This window comes from Pelodiscus sinensis, chromosome 6, assembly GCF_052426305.1.
Source record: "Pelodiscus sinensis isolate ZL-2025 chromosome 6, ASM5242630v1, whole genome shotgun sequence".
NCBI lineage: Eukaryota > Metazoa > Chordata > Testudines > Trionychidae > Pelodiscus > Pelodiscus sinensis.
In genome coordinates this window covers 64,438,339-64,460,221 of record NC_143057.1, presented here as the reverse complement: position 1 = coordinate 64,460,221, position 21,883 = coordinate 64,438,339, and the positions used below count along the sequence as shown (strand labels likewise).

General features: G+C 40.9%; 1 protein-coding gene across 6 annotated transcripts in view; it reads left to right on the top strand.

Moving 5' to 3' along the window:
* Positions 1-21,883, top strand: part of FER (FER tyrosine kinase) — a 340,298-nt gene that overhangs the window by 119,968 nt on the left and 198,447 nt on the right. For all 6 annotated transcript variants that reach the window (XM_075932044.2, XM_075932041.2, XM_075932046.2 and 3 more), the window contains 2 exons: positions 3,773-3,976; positions 5,208-5,330. In XM_075932044.2, the coding sequence (XP_075788159.1) occupies positions 3,773-3,976; positions 5,208-5,330 (327 nt within the window). The remainder of the gene's footprint in view (positions 1-3,772; positions 3,977-5,207; positions 5,331-21,883) is intronic.

Here is a 21,883-nt window from a genome sequence, read left to right as displayed (position 1 = left end):
CTCTCCCTCCTCCCATCCATACAAGCCCCTTCCTCTCCCACCCAGTCCAAGCCCCTGCCACCTCTCCCTTACCTTCTGGGGGGCCGGACTGCGAACTGCGTGCGCCGTGGCAGTGGCGGCATGGTACTTTTCAGTTTTAAAATCCCAGGCATGACGTCACGTCACATCACATCACGCCCGTGCGTCTCCCCGCCCACCTGCAAACGGTGCGCAGGGCAGCAGCAGCTGGCAGCATGCGCAGGTAAACACGGGGGGGAGCTGAGCGAGCCAACTTCTGGATGCAGGGGCACAGGGCCCCCTTAGGCGTGGGGCCCGATTCGACAGAATAGGCTTAAGGCCGGTCCTGGCCGCCAATCCACAGAAAAATCAATCATGGGCCACATACATCACTGATGTGGCCCCTGACGGAGCAGGAGAAGGACACTCCTCACATTCCCCTCACACACTAGAACTTGGGGGTAGAGGGACCAGTCTAGTACATTTTGCGTGTTCCAGCCCTGCGGTGGGGTAGGAGGGTTGGGGGCCTGGAGCACCGGCGCGGACTCCCCAATGCTGGGGGGGGGGGGAGGCCTGAGCTTCAGGGGCCAGATCCAAGCAAGCCAGGGACTGCATCTGACCCCCAGGACTGTGATACCCCACTCCTGCTTTAAAGCATAGTGCTTAATTACATGATTATTGTGTGGAATAAATGTATACAATAATATTATTAAGAGTGAGGAGATTTGTTCATTCAGAAGTTATATAATTTATATAACATACACAGCGCCATCATTTAGAGGTTTAGATTGCAATTTTTTTTTCTGTGAAGAATTACTTAATTGATAATTAGGCCTTAGTAAAAATTGCCACAGTTAATAATAAAACATAATGTGAAATGTGAAACTCCTTAGTGAGGCTATCCAACCAAGATTTTTAACTGCATTTAAACAGTTTTTCCACATGTTATCCAAGTACAATGCAAGTTCTTAGGGAAAAAAATAGCAATCAAGGGGGGAAAAAAAGGCTGAGCTCCTATTTTCTGTCTTCTAAATCTTCTCTGTGTCAAAAGGACTGTTAGGATATTTTCTGCTGAGCACATGAAGCGATAGTCATGGAAGTTGGTTCAGACATGACTCAGGTTGGAAGTGAAAAAAGGTTACCACTTGATGACTTGCTTGTTTGTCTTCTATAGACTGTACTGTGTGGCATAGTGTGTTTGTTTTCTTCTTAGTGACCTAGTGTCATCATTACACTGTCCATCCCGAATGGCAGTTTTTATCACACATTTCAGCGGGGAGGCCATGAAATGGTTGTTAAAACCGTACAATCTTCTTACCAGTAGGGAAGTTCTGTCCAGGGTAGCACTGAGGTAATACATGGAAGATTTTGCAGCCTTGACAGTATCCTGCAGCTGTTCAGGGAATATGCAGTCTTTTAATCTGTCAATCCCAGCATCTTTCACAAACGTTCAACTAATTTAACCTTTTATGAGATTTTTTTCCCCCCTAATAATTGTGAAAGTTTATTTTATGTGTGGGTAATTTCAAAAGAGAATATTTTGTTATTTAATTTAAAAAATGGTAGAGGAATCTGGTCTCATTTTTTTAACTGATTTTGAATGAAAATATTAAAAATTAGGAAGGAAATATGATTCTGAGAGGTAGTGCTGTCTTTTACTTTGTTTGTTAATAGGTCCTTTATAAAGAAGTTGGGTGAGAAATTCACCCTCTAATCACGAAAGGCTAGATTGTACCACTGTTACTCACGTGATAAGTGTTACATCCTGGCTTTCTTCCAATCTATTGTGAATGGACCCAATTGCTGTGTGTCACATCCTTCCAAACTCTCAGGGTAGAGTCTAATAAATGTTTCTAGCTCTGGGTCTATATAGGACATATTCCCAGGCTCAGACCATTAGAGACATGCAGCTTTTCTGTGACTCCAGCCTCCCTAGATCCCAAGATCAGGTTCTGAGCCTTGCAAGCCTTCCCAGTCACTTACACACACTTTCTTAAAATTTCATCTAGCTTGTGGGCATTCTGGACTTCTAGTTTAACCCTTTTTGGGAAAACATGGCAGGAAGGCAATGGTCCAGGTGCTTATCAGAGGACTTTTAAGTTGAAAATCGTAAGATTACTTGAGATTTACAGATCTTTGAGAACAACAGAAATTCTTGAGACTGTGCCTTTTCCTTGTCTGATTTTGTCCTTTCTGTAGGTTTGTTTGGCAGCATTTCAGACTGACAGAATCCTCCCTACCTATCCTCTATCTCCAGCAACATCTCTTCACATATGGGGATGGTTTTCACCCTGTACAAACCAGTACTCCCTCTTACATGGAGGGGCTCTCTCTTTGCCATATGCTCCACTGGCCCCTTCCTCTATCCTGCCTCTAGCCCCATGTGTAGAAAAATTGTTCCATGCTCATGGGCCAGTAGTTGAGATTTTGAGAGATGAATGCTCTAGATGACTCTCTATCATGGCCTTTCAATGAAGTGTCAAGCATATTTCCTGGGCAGAGCTTTCCTTTTGCAAGTTTAGATGTGTATATTCCACACATTATACAAAATGGAGTTTCTAATTTAAAACAAACAGCCTATCTCATAAAAGTGAGCACCTGCATGATTTCATTGGGACAGCTTACACTTGCACACCAACATGGATTTGCACAGTCAGTCCTAACTAGTAGATCTGGCCTGATTGTCAGAAACTAGCACATATTACAGGCAGTCCCCGGGTTACGTACAAGATAGGGACTGTAGGTTTGTTCTTAAGTTGAATTTGTATGTAAGTCGGAACTGGTACATATTGTAGGGGAAACTCTAGCCAAACATTTCTCCAGAGCTCAGTTTTATTCTCCCACACCTCACTTCCCTCAGTCCTTTATTCTCAAGCTGAGCTGTCTGCTGAGAAAAGCCGCTCTGTGTCTCCCTGGTCTGCTGGGGGGAAGCAGCTAGTTTGGGGTTGCCTCACCCCGTTTGTAAGTAGGGATCCGATGTAAGTCAGATCCATGTAACCCGGGGACTGCCTGTAATTAAGTACATACATACCTATATATGATTTTTTTCAAAGCTCAAGTCATACTCTATTTACAACCAATGACAAATAATAATGAACAATTCTTGTGTATCTTATCTCAGAATTTGCTTTTAAGTTCACTAATACAATGGGACTAGGGGCTCTGTGAAATTGCAATCTAAATACTAAATAACTATTGTCTCATCACCTGGTTGATAATGGTGCTATCAAATGGCCAGGTACACTGCATATCCTGAGAGACTGCTAGAAAAGCTTGGTTCCTAATGCTGCTACCTGATTTCAGGCTGTTAGGAGAAGGATATTCAAAATCAAGAAACAGAGCTCAACCAACGTGAGTGCTTTTGAAAATGCCACGCCTAATATCTTGTCAATTCTTAACCCCTTTCTCAGTGAATAAGGAAATAGTTCATTTCAAAGGTTAAGTGAGAGCAAGAAGGATAATTCATCCAAGAGAAGTTTATTAAAAAGTAAAAATGAAATTGTCTGGATAGTACTATTGATATGCCTTTTGTCTGTGTGTTCAGAGATCTGTGCTGAGCTTTCATATATACACATTTTCCTCTATTCTTAAGAATTAGTAATTATAAAACAAAATGTTCAGTTCACTTGGATTCTGAAAATATATGCATCACTTCAGGTAATAGAGAGAAGTGTCAAAGTTTGTCACCATCTATCATGCTTTTCATGTAAAGACAAAGTATAGAAAATGGATTTAAAGTGTCCTAACTTCTTTTCTCTCTCATTTTTTATTTAAGTTTTTTGATGTAATATCAACCAGCGAGAAACCATTGGCAGAGCAAGATTGGTATCATGGTGCAATTCCAAGAATAGAAGCCCAGGAGCTGTTAAAGCAGCAAGGAGACTTCTTGGTGCGAGAGAGCCACGGGAAACCTGGTGAATATGTCCTTTCTGTGTTTTCAGATGGACAGCGGAGACACTTTATCATACAATATGCTGATGTACGTCTCTGATATAGAACTAAATGTTTATTTCTTGTCAGGCAGTTTGTATTTAACTGAAGAATTATTTTGGATAATTCATTCAGAATAGAAGTAATTGTTTACTACAGATAAACTGTACAAGAAGATGTACTATAATGTGAATTTTTATCCTTCTCATATGGAAAGGCCAGTATGAAATGTGCTAAAAATATGGTAATCTCTGTTTTCCAATATTGAGTTTAGTGCCAAAACTAAAAAAAAAAAAAAAAAGTATTAGTAAAAGTTGTGAACTTATTCCACAGTTTTTCTTCCCTGTTAAAAGGCAGAAAATTCCTTTGATAAATGTTTAAATACCTGAAGTTACCACTAATTTAAATGAATTATGCACATGCAATTTATATTTTCCCCACTCCTTTGATTTTTTTATGCTTAGTATTGCTGTGATAGCTTAGATTCTAAAGCAGTTTGAATTTAATCCCTCTTTTCACATAGCCATCATATTTTGAAACATTCATTCTTGGGGCTGAAGTTTTCTAACATGGATATGTGTTCTAAGGCCAATCAGAGGTGGTGGTGGTGGGGGGGGGGACCACAGGAGACGCTAAAACTGCATTGGTCCGGCATCCAGTGCTCTGGCACTCCTGATGGTCCGGCACCATCAGGAACCCGGAAGTGCTCTGGCTGCCAGATAGTTGGAGCTTCTCTGCGCCTGGCTTCCCCGATTCAGCCGCTGCTGAAACTGACCAGCAGCTGAATCGGAGAAGCCAGGGGCATAGCAGCTGGAGTGCTGCCGGGTTGGTCCCACAGCGCCACTCCTCGGGACCAACCCGGCAGCGATGAAGGGCAGCGCTACCGGACCAACCCAGCAGCATCCCAACTGCTCTGCTCCAGGTGTCCCCAATTCAGCCGCTGCTGAAACTGACCAGCAGTGGCTGAATCGGGGATGCCTGGGGCAGAGCCGGACTATCAGAAGGGGGGGCTATGAGGGGTCTTGGGTGGTATCCCCTCCACCCCACCCAGGCCCCCTCATAGCCCACTCTTCTGATAGTCCGTCATATCTGATAATCTGGCACCCCCGGGGTCCTAAAAGGTGCTGGATTATCAGAAGGTTACTGTATTTGGGGCCAAGATTTAATCTATGAAATTAAATTTATCTGTTCCTTGTTATTTGTAGGTAAGAATTGCTAATCACATCTTTTGTATTTCCTCGTTGGACCTGTTTTGAAACTGATTTTTCTCTCCCTTACAGAATCAGTACCGATTTGAAGGGACTGGGTTTCCAACCATTCCTCAGCTTATAGAACATCATTACACAACAAAAAATGTCATTACTAAGAAATCAGGTGTAGTTCTGCTGAATCCTGTTGTTAAGGTATGCATATGTCCTTATTTATTGTGTTAAGTAGAACATTTTGCTGCATTTCATTTAGCCTTTAAAGCCACAAACTTTGCAATTAAAAATGAAATGTTAAGCAGTCAGTAAGATAATCAGAACTAGTCTGTCAGTCAGTACTTCACTAACTCCTTGAAGATAGCAAATGCCTCAGTGTCTCTTATGTGATTACTCTAGCTCCCAAAACACTTTCCTGAGATCTCATTCTTGCTTGTTATTCTGAAGCTTCCTGAGCTATTTATAATCTTTTTGTTACAGCACTGAAGATTCACCCCAATGAATACTCTCTCCTCACTCTTAAGGGTCTGCATCACAAGAACCCTCATCCTTCTGGAAGGATGCCATTCTGAGTCTGACAAAGCTTTCTTATACTTCATTCTTCTCTTTCCTCTTTTGGACCTTCAAGGTAGAATCTTGCTGGCTCAGTAAATCAGACCGTTAGATTGATTTCCTTCTCCATGAAGCTGTGTAGTATATACAAGTGAACTATTATAATGGTAATTATTTCTGTTGATAACTTGAAGACACTGATGCACTTCACAAACCAAATTTAAACATTTCCTTCTTTCTCCAGTCTTAAAGGTGGCATTGTTTCATTCAAAATTTGAAATGAAACTTCACTTGTTAGTCATTGTGGAATAGAAGGAAACAAGCAATCTCATATAGCACTATACATGCAATAAGAAGCTGTAGAATTGTAGAAGGGAAACGGACCTCAAGAGGTCACCTAGTCCAGTCAACTGCACTCACAGCAGGACTACATAATAACTAGACCATTCCTGATTTTTTTTTAACCTATTCTTAAAAAACTTTAGTGATGGAGATTCCTCAATATCTCTTGACAATTTGTTACAATGCCTAATCATCTTGACGGTTAGGAAATGTATCCTAATGTCTAATTTAAACCACCCTTGTTCCAATGTAAGGCCTTGGCTTTTCCTCTCTTTGGAGGTTAATTAGAATAATTTTTCACCCACCTCTTTGTAACAACCTACAGTATTTGAAAACTGTAATGTCAACCCTTGATATTCTCCCAATGAAAAAACAAAAATAAAAGACCACACACAAACCATTTTTTCTAATCTTTCCTCATAGGTCATGTTTTCTAGACCTTTAATCATTTTTGTTGCTCCCCTCTGGACTTTCTCCAATTTGTCTACGTGTAGGCTAGAATGTGGCTCTAAGACGAGGACACAGTACTCTAGGTAAGGCTTTATCATTGCAAATTAAGCACAGTTTGAGAGAGCTAACCATCTCCCTATTTCCTGTAACTAGGTCTTTGATAGCCACTTAGCCAATATCTCACACATCAATAACCCTTCATAATTAAGAAATAAATCTTTCCATTTCAACTCTGAACTTATGTCTGAAGTAGTCATGTGTGCTTAGTGAGAAGAAAAATAAGTTTCACACATTTGTAAGTTGTATAAAATTTATACAAAGCATAAGAATTTATAACTGAGGATCACTTTTCTAAATAATAATATTAGAGCTTTGGCCATACTAGTCATAAAGCAAAATGTGTTTCTGTGCTTGCTCCTGTCTGGAATGTACTTTTATATTTGCCTGTGTGCTAAGAGAATTTGAAGGGATAGATTAAGTTTGTACTGGGAGTCTTTCTTTGTCACAACTTTTGGTCTTACAGCACATTGTTATTCATTCCTTTTCTATATGAAAACTCTCTTTATGTCTCTTATGAAGGAAGACTGAGTGGTTTAGGTATCTTTAAATGTATATAGCAGACCTAGGTCATGTTATATTTAAAAGACCAATTTAAGGACCAGTTGAGACTGGTTTAAAAAGGCTTCACTTCTGTTAGCTCAGTGTGTGAGGAAGGAGCTGATGAAAGTTAAGTGTGGTGGAGCGTTTCGGAGAAGAAAGTGCAAGCAGATACCATGAGGGAAAAACCACCTGTAATGAAGGTGCTGGGGAAGGCTGGGGGAAGTGGCTCAAGGATTTGTAGCTGTCACACAGATATTACTAGAAATGTTACAGAAAGTTGCTCTAGAGATTCCCTGAGTTGGAACCTGGACTAGAGGGCAGGTCCACGTCTTCCCCGCTCTGCGCCCCTTCCTTCCCCGCAACTCCTCATTTCAGATCTAGGAAGAGACTGGCTCTGGTATAAGCATTTGTCCTACCCTGTACCACTTGCAGTTGCCACAGAGACTGGGAGTTTGATTCCCCTCTTTTCCATATGGTGGCCAATGATGAGAGTAGCTCAGCAAACAGCAAGCTGGTGTCTAAAGTGCTGTGAACCTTTGAGGCAAGTAAGCTGCCTGGAAGTGCAAGACCCACTAAGCTTAAGGAAGAGCTTTGTCACATAGATACATAAATGAATTAAAATCTTACATTTCAAAGAATGATAGAAGTGTCTATATTATGAAGCTTTCTGTCCTTTAGGCCTAAGCAGCTGGGGATCCCTTTGCTTATGCCTAGAAACCTCCCCCTCTTTTTCTCTTCTCCCCTCCCCCACCCTCTGAGGTCAAGTAGCATAGACATCCAATACCTTCTTTATAGGTGTTTTGAATCTCACTTTCCTTGTGCTCCGAGCTCTAAACTCAGCTTATGGGAAGAATTCACTATCGTGCATCATCTCCATGTGGGCGGGAGGCATCAGAACAATATTTTCTTCTCAATAATGCCTCACAGTAGTCTCTGATGTAGAGGGACTTTCCCAGTTGGGCAGTACATGATACCTTTGATTGCAGATGGGCATGTAACACTTGTTAGTCTCTGTTTTGTCTGGTGATTTAATTACAGAAATTGACCATACCAATGTTCATATGTTATCTTAAAGATTTTATAAATGAGATTAATGCATGCAGCAACTTAAAATAAATCAATAAAGACTAAACCTGTTCTTGTAATTCTAATAACTATTTTAACAATAATAAAGCACAAGTGAGCCAGACTGATTACCGTGGAGTATTTGTCAGTATTCATTTAAGGCCAGGGAATCTTGGCATGAACTAGTACCTGGTCTGCCAGGGTCACAGTGATAAATAGATCCTCTAATGTACTTTTGATATAGAAGAGGGTGCTATATTTATTCTGATGCATTGATGTGTATGGCTGCAAGTGAAATTTTAGCCAGCAGTAGTTATAAAATTTTGTGAAAGTAGACAACCTTTAATACATTTTTTAAAGTTCTTCAAAATTATGTATTTCAGGACTGTAAGGCTACGTCTAGACTACATTGCTTTTTCGGGATATCACTGGTATCCTGGAAATACAATGCCTCGTCCAAGGAACGCATCCAGTTTTTCAGAAAAAATTTCAAAAAAGCTGACACGCTCTTTTGCCATCCCTGATCTACAAGGAATAAGGGATGGCTCGAGAGAGCACTTTCTTTCGCAATTTGGCACCGTGTAGGTGTGCCAAATTTCAAAAGAGCGTCTTTTGAAAGTAAATCAGAAAAAGATATTCAATTTGTGTACTGCAAATTGCGTGTCTTTTTCCCATTTAACAGTGCAATCTAGATGTAGCCTAAGACAACACTAGTAAATGCTGAACAAAAATGTTAATGAGTATTCAGATCATTTTAATGTCTTAAAATCATTGCAGATTTATTGGCTCTTCATAACTTGTATTTTCCTTCCCTGATTCTAATCAAACCTTACCTCAGTATTAAAACCAATTATGATTCATAAGTTATCAGGGTTTTTTTGTGTGCTCTCCCTTTTCTTCAGTCATTTTAGAGCTCTGACCTGGGTTTTGTGCCATGGTGGGACATTGAAGAAGCTTCAAGCATGTTTATTTTTGGAAACATGAATACTCTTGTACACACTATTGGATGGTGTACTCTGCATTGTGCAATCTCTGCAAAGTACATTTAATAGCTTCCTTAAAATTCATTTGACATCTTGACAGGATTCTTCTCCCATCTCTTCCTTAGAGTAATGAAGCAGAGTTTGACATTTCTGTAATCTTTAATCTGTTTTATGTAAATTGCTGTCCCTGTAATAACCCATTTAGAAGTGAAAGTTGAATACCAGAGAAAGCATAACAAAAAAGAATTATGCTTTATATTTTGTTCTTACTATTTTTTTCACAAATGTTTATCCTTTTCTGCCATATTTGCTGAATTAGTCTTCGCCTTATGTTACATTGTCCTTGAAGGGAACAATTTTATTTGTGCCACAGAAGACTTGCCCCCCATCCATTTTTATGTAGACTAACTACATGCTAGGAATTCTAATGACATAGAAATAATAGAATTTAAATTAGAAAGATCAAGGGCATTAAGAAGATAACTTTTGAATGATTTTTTGAAAAGGAAAACAATCTTATTTATGTTTATTTCTTATGTTTTGAGAAAACTTCACATCATATTCTTCAGTTTGTTATTGATGCAACAACTGGAGTATATAAAAGGCTTCTTAGTAACCTTAGAGAATCTGTATTGGAGGGCTTTAATAATGAAAAGGCTTTTTTAACCACATAGTGTGTATTAACTTCCTAAAATCCTTGACCTCATATTGATGAGCTTTTGAAGTTTACTGAGAGATTTTGTAGACTAATAATAATAGATCTTTGTGAAACTGTGGATGTGCTCTAGGTCTGGTGTATAACAAATAATACCACTAAGGAACTTAGAAGTAAAAAATGAGTTTTGTTCTCTAGGAACAGAGTTTGAGTCCTTGTGGTCATGACATCAGTTAACTATACTTCTTTATAAACTGAATTAAACTATGTATTTGCTGTTGATGATTACTATTGAAAAATTGTACAAAGGTAATGTGGATGGTGAGATATTAGCCTGCTTGGTATTGATTGAAAACTTCATAGTGGCGTGGAAAACTTTTTGGGCTTGTGGAAATGGCCATCTATAGATGTATTTTAGAGTGAGTCTGTCTGAGAGTCCATTTGTTTGTGCATCTGTGAGTTTGTCTGTTCAAGAACTATTCCTAAATTGCAATAGCTAGGACCACCACATTTGATGTGCAGTTTTCTCTTGCCCTTACTTAAACCAATTTCAGAATTTGGTTGTACCTGGAAAATGGGAAGTGCTGGGAATGGGACTATTTTCCATAATATGGAAAGGGAGGGCACAGAGAGCAGAAGGGTGTGAAAGGGAGGGGCACAGAGAGGAGGAACATAATACTGAGAGAGGTCATTGGGGCAGCTGCAGCACCAAGAGTGTAGCCAACAAAGCTGGGGTTCTACCATCTTACTTGCCACCAGATTGGGTAAGGAGACCCCAAACCTAGAGCCTCTCTCCCCCACCATGGAGAGCCTGCAAGCTGTAGGGGAGGCTCTGGAGGAGGGGGTAGCCCCTGTAGCCTTTCCCCCTCCTCAGATACAAGCTGTGTGTGTGTGTGGGGGGGAAGCACTTCATGCCAGGGTTTGCCAATGGAACCTCTTCCTTCCCAGACAGCGTGCAGGCCACAAGGGGCTTCTCATCACCCTCCCCATCCCGAACACCCTGCATGCTGTGATGGTGGGGAGTCCACTGGAAGAGGAGACAGCTCCGAGAGCCTAGCTCCCCCCACAACAGCTTGCATGCTCCGGCGGGGGGGAGGGGGGAAGCTGGAAAGGGAACAACCTCCAAAGTGTCCCCCCCAAAGAGGCTGTAGGATGGGGGGTGCTGGAGGACAGGGGTAGCCCCCAAAGCGTCAGTCCCCAGACCAGCTACAGAGCAGGGGAGCAGCTGGAGGCCAGAACCAGCCCATGGACTGCCACCCCCACCTGACAAGTGCACACCCCCGGATCCCTGCCTCTCAGGAGGAGCCATCATCTGTGGAGCGCAGCCCCAGCCCCTTGGGAGGAGCTGCCACGGGAGCAGCACCACCGTTGCTGCCATGGGCAATGACTGTAAGCCCCTCCACGTCCTCCCAGCCCCCTGTCCTAAGTCCTGTAGCTCCCACCTGCCTTGACTTCTTCATCCCCACCACCGCCTTGAGCATGCCCACACTTGCCAATCCTCTGCCCTAAGCCACATACCTTCTGCTCCTCCTCACTCCAACCTTCATTTAATTTCATTTTTTAAAAATACAATAATTGAAATAAAGCATGTGCACTTTTTTTTTTTTTTTTAAATTACTTCAGTTAAAGACCTGAGCAATGCCAGGTACATCTTCTGGCATAAATATAATGAATATTGATGCTGTAATACATTTAGGTATCAAAGAAAATATTAGAAGTCTTTATGCAGCAACAATGAAAGTGTTAATGAATAAGAGCTTTGATCCTTCAATTGGTGGTGGGTTTCTGTGTGGGCTCAGTAGTCTGCCATCTTGCAAGGAGTCAGTTGCAAGTTAGGAATCTAAGTAATACTATGAATAATCTAATACAATAATATTTGTGATTTAGGCATGTGACAGTAAAATTCCATCAAGTTGTAAGTCAATCAAGATAAAAATAAAAAAAAAAAGAAAAGAAAAGAGAAGCTGAGAAAAGTGAATTAGATTTTCCTTATGACACTGCCTCTTATAGGGCCCACTTGCAGGAGGCGTGTGTCTAGTCTTGAATCCCTGAGTGTTTTTAAATAGTGATTGAAAGGGGCCATGTGCGTACTGTCATAAGGCATGTTAAAGGGCTTGATGGAAGGGGAGAGATGCAGCTCTGAAAAACAGCAGCGGCTGTGCTCCTGAACCTGGCCAGTTGGGACTCTCTTGTCCAGCAATATCCGTGGTTTTGATGGACCATGGACATTGTTAGACCAGAGTGTCCCGGATTTTAGAGGTTCAACCTGTAGAACTGGAATGGACCTTGAGAGTTCATCAACTTTAGTCCCCTGCGCTCATGGCAGGACCAAGTACCATCTAGCTCATTCTTGAAAGTTGTTTAACTAACCCGCTCTTTAATTTCTGCAATGCTGAAAATTTCATAACTTCCCTAGGAGTTGTGTTTATGCTGAGTTTTCCCTGCAGCAGCTAGATTTCTAAGTACTCCTTTTCACCTCAATGGCATCCAGGTCTCTACCAGGGAATGTTTTGCAATGCAGATGTGAGAAGCAGCATTAGTTACTGCAGACTTGATAACTGTCCCTCTCTTTGGGTAGTAGAAGAGAACTTCTGCAGAGACTTGCTGGTCACTTTTTCCTGGGGGCATACACAGTTTGGTAGCTTCTATAAAAGGATTTCAAGACAGATCTGGTGGCAAGACAGATTGTCATGAACATAGGTGTTGCTTCCTGTCCCTTCATCTCCCTTTGTGATTTCTGGCACATGTTCCCCGCCATATTTGTATACACAGAAAATTATCAAGGATATGTGTTTTAAGACCTCATTAATGTGGAGGTTTCTTATTGAGGCCTTATGGATGCCATCACTTTGCTACTTAATTGAGTGATATATTAAAGATTTGTGATTAATTGTGAACATAATGTGCAAAGAAGGGGACAGCATCTAGAGTATAAAGACTCTACATTTGAATTTATGTACAAAACTACTGTTGCTAACAACTTTAAAGAATATTAAAACTTTGTATAGTGGCAAGCTATTAAAATATGTTTACATTCAGTTTTCTTTTTAAGAGTTTTTAAATTTGCATGTGACAATGCAGTATTTATGGGACTATATTTAATACTGGGATTGATTGCCATTTGTGAATATTACAATTTATGCCAAAATTGACATTATATTTGAACAATTTAGGCAAGTACAGGAGTGTTAATGTACACAATTTAAAGAACTATACAGATATTAAATCTTACCCTATAATTTTTAAAAATAGATAATTGAAAATAGTAGAACAGCTATTTCACTAGCTTTTGATTTCTCATTTGCAACTTCTTTGTTTAAACCATCAAAGACACTGTTCTGTAATCACCACTATTAACTTGCTGTTGTAGTCATATTGATTTAATAATAAGGCTGAACAATGAGAGACTTCGATTTTTGCTAGCTTAATACAGAATGCATTGAGAAAATGTTATGTGAATTTCAAAAGATGTTTCCAGGGTCTTTAAAGAGATAAACAAATCTTTTCATAAACTCATATTTGTTTGTTTAAGCTGGTTAATAAAATACAGGTTGTTTACAGATTAATTTTATTTAAATTGGAATGAGATGTCTTTTGGTTTGAGGAAACACCTTCTAAAACAGTTTATTTTTTGAGAATCATTAAGCAATAAGTCAGAGTGCACCTTGTAATTTTTGTATGATTTTAGAGGTAGATGTCAGTAATAAAAGACGAAATAGTGGTCATGTTACAAAACAACTCCCTAGAATTCTTTATCAACATATGCATGATTTTTTTAGCTTTTGCATCTGTTAGATATTGGCTAACATCAGCTCTTTTATTACTGTGGGGCTTCCTTTTGAAATGTACAAGAGCCCCACTGCGCTCCCTGCATGGCTTTCACTTTAGAACTGTAGCAAGAGCCTGGCAGGCACCTTCATTGACTAATCGAATAGTTGATGGAAATCCCATCGACTATTTGATTAGTTAATTTAAATGTAACATCCCTCTTCCAAACGAACCATCCACAGCGCACATATGGAGGCTACAGGCCCTCTGATGCTTGCCTCAGAGACCTTGGCACTGAGTACGGTGCTGATCAACGCAGTGCTTCAGCTTGTGGTACCGAGTGCGCTCAACACGGCACCGCAGTAACAGATGGCGCAGCCTATTGGCACCGTCCTGTCATCTCAGGGGGCTTCAACTACATCTGTCATGCCAGCAAGGATGGAAAAGCACAAGTTACGGTACTGGGAACGGTACCAACACCCATGGTACAGTCCACTCGCATACCTAGCTACCTACATCAGACGAACCTAGTAGTATCATCAAGTATTCTGTTCCTTGGTATAGACAAGCTAGCTTACTCAGCGGTACCTAAACATATCTCATTACCTACTTTATTATCTAGCAATGATGATAATAAACAAGGGTCTTTTTCACCCCAGTTATCACCCAGCACAGAGTCATCAGGACATTCATCCCATGCCAGTTTTACCCAACCTATCACTGTGGGTATGTCCCCCTAGGCTCCATACCCATGGATACTGCCATCCATGCCTTATTCAGCACAGTGGCAATATTGGAGCCATGGACTCATGACTACAAAAAAAGAAACAATTGAAGAAGAAACATACTCAACATGAACTTTCTCCTCCACCCCAATCCCCCATCGTGCAGAGGGAGCAAAATGGAATCGATGAACCACAATTTTGAGACTTGGATCCAGACACAGTCTTACAAATTCATTTTCCCTGCTGGGCCAGGCAGTCATGTTCCCCCTACCCCCAACAATGGTGAATGACTTCTTCTCCCAGGATCTCTTTTAAAGAGTAGCATCTGATCGTCACATCGCTATGGAGGAGGTGCAGGACACACAGCTTGAGCTTACCAATATCTTCCAGGCCACGCCATCTGCAAAAATGGTCTTACCTATCAATTCAGCCATCATTGAACCTGCCAGAATTGTTTGGCAAACCCCTGCCACAATTCCCTCAACATGTTACTAGCAAGGTAGAAAAGACTATGTTGCCCCTAAAGGGTCAGAATTTCTATTCACACCTCCACCCCCAAACTCTTTGGTGGTGGATGTTGCCCATCAGATGAACAAGCAACAGCAAAATGGTTCCACACTCATCAGGGACCGTAAGAGACTCAACATGTTTGGCAGGAAAGTTTACACTTCATCCATGTTATAGTTCAGAGTAGCCAATTATGCTGCGCTCCTTAGTAAATATGATTTCAATAACGACACCAAATGTAATTGTTTTCTTAATGACATATCCAAGGCAAAACTGCAACAATTCAAGGTGGTCATTGCGGAAGGCCATATGATATCAAGAACAGCTTTGCAAGCTGCCCTTGACGCTGCCGATACAGCCACCAGAGCAATAGCAACTGCAATCATGATGAGAAGAGCCTCTTGGTTCAATTCCTTGGCGTTCCCTCACGAAATCCAATCATCTGTCGAGGATCGACCATTTGGGGTGAGAATCTCTTCTCACATAAAACTTATGAAGTCCTCCACTCCATGAAGAACTCTCTAGTGATGCTTCGCTCCCTTGGGATTCATACACCTGTAACAAGGAGGAGGCATTATAGATACCAACCGTACCCAAGACTAAGGTACCCACCCCACACATACCAATACCAAAGACAGGAACATCCACCAAACCAACAGGATCATGGCAGGCAGCAATGTAGATGCAATCAGGACAGCACCACCAACTAGCTACCCCAACCTAACAAGCAAGTTTGAACCATCTGTCAACAGACTGAAAATGATCCTACCTGCTCCAGAGCTTCCAAACACTGACAAACCATTCACCCATCATCTTCCACCTTTTTTTTTTTTTAATAGCAGAACATAAACTCTGATGAATGGGTGTTACAATCTTAGCGGCTTACATCATCCCATTTCTCTCCATTCCACCCTCTCTACCCTGTCCTTCCTGAGAGACAACTCTCACAAGATCATATTACAATAGAAGATAGAAGACCTTCTACAGTTGGGCGCCATAGAAACTGTTCCCCTAGAATACCAAAGGGCTGGGTTTCACTCTCATTACTTCCTCACCCTGGAAAAAAATCTGCAGGATGGCATTCAGTTTTGGCGCTTACAGCTCTTAACAATTTTGTGATGAAACAAAAGTTCAAAATGATGACATTGTCCACCATCATCCCTTCTCCAGAGCCAGATGATTGTTTTTCGTCTCTCATCTTAAAGGATGTATATTTCCACGTGACTGTTCACCCTGCTCTAGACGGTTTCTCCATTTACCTTAGGTGTGCAACACTAACAATATACAGTCCTACCTTTTGGACTTCGCACAGCACCAGGGGTTTTTCCCAAAATGCTGGCGGTAGTTTCAGCCCACCTCAGAAAACATGATAAATCATTATATACCCTTACCATGATAATTTCCTTATCAAGGCAAGAACCCAGGACAACTCTTGTCATTGCACCTACCTTGTACAACAGTGTTTCCAATTGTTGGGACTATTAGTAAATGAAAAAAAATCCGTACTCACACGGACTCAATCCATACAATTCATCGGAGAACTACTCAACTCCACTTTGGCCATAGCTCCCTTACATCAAAACTGATTGTTCTTTGAGGGTCCCCGTGAGAGTTCCACTTAGATGTGTAAGTGCCGCTGTGCACACGCCCTGTAGATCTTTCCTAGCAGTCTCCCGGCCGCCAGTGCATGCTGCACTATTACACAATCACACCAGTGGACAGTTAGGCACGCAAGGTAGTCCGAGTGCTGCGCCTAATGCCATGCGACACAGCTCATGACTGTATTCAGCTTTTAGGCCACACGGCATCCTGCAGTCCTGCTGGACCAAGGCAGGTCACTGCTTCCTATTGGCTGCCCCACCTCTGGGCTCCAAAGGCTGGGGCGCTCACACTGCTGCTGGCCCCACTGCCGCTAGGGTTCCTCAGAGTTCCCCAGCAGCTGACAGCCCCACTCAGAAGCCATCTGCCCCGCTGCTGCAGAGAGTTCCCTATTGCTGTCTGGCCCTGCTGCTGCCGGGGGTTCTCTGGCCAGGGCCACCTGACCAACCCAGACCCACTGCCACCAGTATTGGGTTCTTCGGCTGGGGCTCTACATCCCTGCCTGGCCCTGATGATGCCAGGAAGTTCCCCGGCTGGGACCACTGGCCTCTTGTCACTGGGGGTTCTCTGGCTGCCTGGCCATCCCAGCCTCACTGCCACTGGGGATTCCCTGGGTTCCCTGGCCCAGATAATGCTGGGGAGTTCCTGGCTGGGTCCACCCGATTGCCACCGGCCCCACTGCTGGGACCAGACCTGCTCCTGCTGGGAGTTCCTGCACTGAGGCTGCCTGGCCCTGCTGCTGCAGTGAGTTTGCCACCTGGCCCAGCTAACACCAGGGTTTCCCGGGCTGGGGTTGAGGGGGAAGGGGTTTCCTGTTTGCTACCTGGTCCCACTAATACCGAGGGTTCTTCAGCCAGGGTGGGGCTCCTCACCCCCTCCTGGTCCTGTTGGTGCCAGGGTTTTCTCAGCTGGGCCAAGGCTGCCCACCCACCGTCTGGCCCAGCTACCGCTCCCCAGCCCTGTGTTCTCCAGTTGGATCCCGCTTCCACCTTCGGGGCTCTCGGGTCCAGCAATGTCAGTTGCCCTGCCAGACCATGGATGTTGCTGGACCAGAGAGTCCAGAATTTGGGAGGTTCAATCTGTGTGTATACAGATACAGACATAAGAAAATGAACCTCTGATTAAATGCTATGAGTCAAACACCTAGCTTAATTGAAAGAAAGGCTTCATGACATATAGACACCTTAAGACAGTGACAAAAAAGAGGATAAAGCTGTAAATTGGCAGCAATACTAATTTGTTATATTCTGCAGATATGGAGAAGCATGTCGCCACTTAGAAATTATAGCACTAGACATCTCTGAATGAACAAGTTTCTTGATGTTGATTTCAATAAACCTTAAAATGTCAGTTTTCCATTTATATTATGCATTTTAATATTACCATTAAAGCACAACAGAGTTAAATAAAATAATATTTTTGACCTAAACTGACAAAACAAGGGAATTTTCAGAGTTAAGGCAGAGCTAAATCTATGAAGAGGACTTAGGCTCAAAGTTACAGTGCTTACCTTTGGCACTCTGCTACATACCTAGTGGAATCCTCATTTCTGAGTTAGGCACCCAGGGCTCCTGCAAAATTAAGGAGAGAGAGAACCTAAGAATGGGATTCACAAAATTTACCATGCGGAAGGGGAGTTACCTAAGTTAGCCAATAAGAAATGCTGATGAGATGTGTTTCTTAAACCCCACACTCAAAGAATGTAATTCTTGTAACTCTGGGCTGAAGAAAGGTGCCTATTTTCACTTGGGATTCGCTATGGAAAATCCTGGATTTAGATGCCTAAATCAAGCGTCATCCAATAGGTGTGCTGAGAGGTCTCCTTAGATAAGAAGATGTGTGCCAGATTGGGCTCTGTACAAACCAGGGGTGAAGAAGAAAGAAGTGTTGATAATTAGTTTATCTGAAAATTACGGAAATATACCTGATCATTGCCTGAAATACTTACACAAAATTGTTTTTCATGAGAATAGTAGCTTTTTCTTAGCTAGGACTTCAGGATTTGGCCCATCATACGGAAAAGCAGAGGTCCATAATAAATGTGTCATAATTAAAGTTAAAAGGTATGACTTCATTGTTTATTTTACACAGGCTTTTTGAACATTGTAAGGGATATCATGACTGAGGAAATCAAAATAATGCAGTTTATTAATAATTTATTTGACAAACACAATAAACAGTGAAGTACAGAATGTGTATTCATTTAACTTTTGTGTATCTCTTAGGGGGTTTCTAACAGTTTCACTAAAAGTAATGAGTGATAAGAACATCTTCAAGAGGGTAAGTGATAAGAACATCTTCTCTGGACAAATTGAAATGGGAAGTAAAATATAAAAAAATTAACATGGGTAGTTTTATTGTCAGGTCAATATGATGAGTTTATTTAGAATCAGTAATTTCACTGAAGTGCTCTCAGACACTTCAGTTGATTGATACAGAGATGATAAATTTTAACTTGATATATTTTATCACTTTATTTCAGCAAATGTAGCTTTTTTAAAGAGTCCTGAAAGTTATTTTTCAACAGATTCTCTTATTCAGTATGTTTTCTGAAACTTGTTTCTAATTTCATAAATGTGCAAAAGCATACTAGGTCAAAAGCATGAAATCTATCCAACCAAAAAAACACCTTGATGTTTTGAAGCCGAAGCTCAGAAAACATTAAATTTTGTGGCCAAAAATCATCTTGCGTATTACTAGAAGAAGCTCTTGGGCATTTAAAAAACATCACTACTCAATCCTGCCATACTTTACTGAGAATTCAAACCCAGCAATACCTGGACACTCATTAATGTACAAAATTTAAATATGCATGTTAAAGAAAACACCTTAGCATCCTTCAGTGATGTAATTATACATGATGTTGTGCAAATAATCTGATTTGACTCCTACTTTTCTATTTAAGGAATATTAGACACTTAAATGTAAAATCATACCCGTTAATCCTATTTTCCCTTTGACATATTGTTAACATAATTTTTCATTTGCATGAGAATAGTGGCCTTTCAGAAGGGAAAACTAATAAACTAATAATCTTGTATAGAAGGTCATGGGGTATTGAAGGCTTCACTTGCATAAGTACACACTCTTGATATACTAGAAGTCAGAACCTCCTATTTCATTCTGACTGTTCTCTGATCAAGAAGTCTGAAAAAAACCTTCATCTGGAGTTTCTGCTGACATTGGCTCACCATAAGGAAACACCCCTTGCCAGCTAGCATCACACTACTAGCATGATATGGAGACGCTTCTTTGTTCTTACTACTGTACATGAACAACAATACAGTTTGGTCATCCAGTCTGTCTGTCCTGCTAAGACTTCTGGTTGCCTTTGGACTGAAAGACAAAAATTCAAGGTTTTGTAAGATGCCAAAATTAAATTAGAAGAAATACACATAATCCAGAAAGAAAACAGGTTTTGTGTAAGTGACCTTTATGTGGCCGAGGATGTAATGCATGCAGGAAACCTGCACAGTTGGTCTGTGATCATTACTATAGTTAATATATTATAGTAGTATCCTTGCGTCAGGGTTTGCAGCCAGTGTACCATTAGAGTTTAAATCAGAAAAAAAAGTTGAAGTTGACAGCAGCTCATACAGAATATAATTGGGAAAGCAGTCTGACTGTCTCTAGTGAAAATATATAAGCTGCACTATTGCTCCCACATCTGTTACTGGGTTTTACCAAGTATTCTATATTGGCTTGATGATGATGATGCAGAACTGCTTCTGCAACAGTTTCTACTGCTCATAAATCTTTATTTTGCAAGCACTTTTAAGATAAAGTCATAGACCTTTTTCAGAACTATTCTCATAAAGCACACCAAGTTTCAGGAAAACCAAATTTTCCACAGGCTATCTTTATTTTCATGCTTCATCTGAAGGACCTCAGGCACAGTTTGATTCATGAAATTGATATACACATTATAAATGTACCACTCTACGTGGCTTCAAAAATAGTTTCCCTAACAAGATCATTTCTCATTTTCACAGAAGAAGACATCTGTTATCACCCTCATTTCTTTCTTTGCTTCAGCAAATTTTGACACATGATATTTGAATGTCCACTTTTGATTTAAAAAAAAAAAAAGGTATGCAGTGATGATTTTGATATTCATTTAAAAATTCACCTCTAATTGTCTCCAGAATTGAAAATGGAAGATTGACTTTTCTATTTTTCTATCATGAAAAAATTTTTCTTTTAGCTTGCGGTGGTTTGCACGATTGCTACTTTTGATGTGGGGTGAGGTGGAATATAGTTAAAAGTATTTCTCTGCAGTCTTATTTGCATTACTATAGGAAGGAAAAAACTAGGCATGATATATTAAACATAATTATAAAATTGTCATGTATTTTTATATGCGTCCATGGTGATGTGGAGGGACATGACCTGGTACCCTGTTGAGAGGGGGTTAAATCCAATGTCACTTTCTTCTCTAATTGTAATTGTGTGCTAGGGGAAGGACAGGCAGAAGGGTTGCTGAAGGAGGATGGGATTATGTGCATTAGAGTAGATTTGAATGATAAATGGTCATGTGTCTTGTAATACATGAGGCAGCTCAGTATTTCCACTGGCCATGTTTCTTGCTCCATTATAATCTGTTTCCATGACAGAGACATCTTGCTCAGTGCTTTTTTAATGTTGTTTGTTGTCCTTAATTCTGTCTTCCATTGCATGATATTCAGGCAAGGGCTTGTCTAGAAATATGTGGTTTTGGGCACGTTGTATATATCTCAAACTTCTTCAGTTATTTTTCTTGCTTTCTTGTCCTTTATGGTCTTTTGGCAAGTCCTTTGTAACACATTGTCACTTACTTACTTTATAACTCCAGTGGACACCAAGTATTTTGCAGAGATGTCTGACAGAGTGCATTCAGTTTCCTATTGTGGTGTTCTAGCATTTGCCAGGTTTCAGCAGAATATAACAATTCAGCTATCACAGTGACATTGTGTAACTTGATCTTTGTTCTTGTATGTGAATCTTTTTATTTTTCCAAATATTAACCAGTCTCTAAAAAGCTCCATTTGATTTCCTAGGATTTTTTTAATATCTCTATGCCAATGGAAATACATATCCAGTACTGAGGGCCCAATTCTGGGTTTTGAGAATTTTCCAATTCTGTTACTTTTGCTTAGGACAATATGGTTTGTTTTTTGCGGATACTTTTAATTTATCCACTGAAAAATTCTCCTAGCTTCTGTTGTACTTCTGCTGTTAGAGATTGTTCCTTCAGTGATATCTAGCAGCCATTGGTGTCATGTGTTCATGCATCAAAATAAGGGGTCCAGCCGGCTCTACTCCCCTTTCTCTTCCTTTTTACCACCCAGAATGGTCACTGGAACAACTTCTCTTGTTTCAGCAAGGCAATCAGTCTGCAAGTTCATTTCCTGTAGTACTGGTGTATATAGTTAACCCCACTTCGTCGCCTTTTAGCTTAGGCATGTCCTAGTCTCTGGGCTTAAAACACTGTACTTCCTACAGCAGTCCTGGGCTCGTGAGCAGGGCATA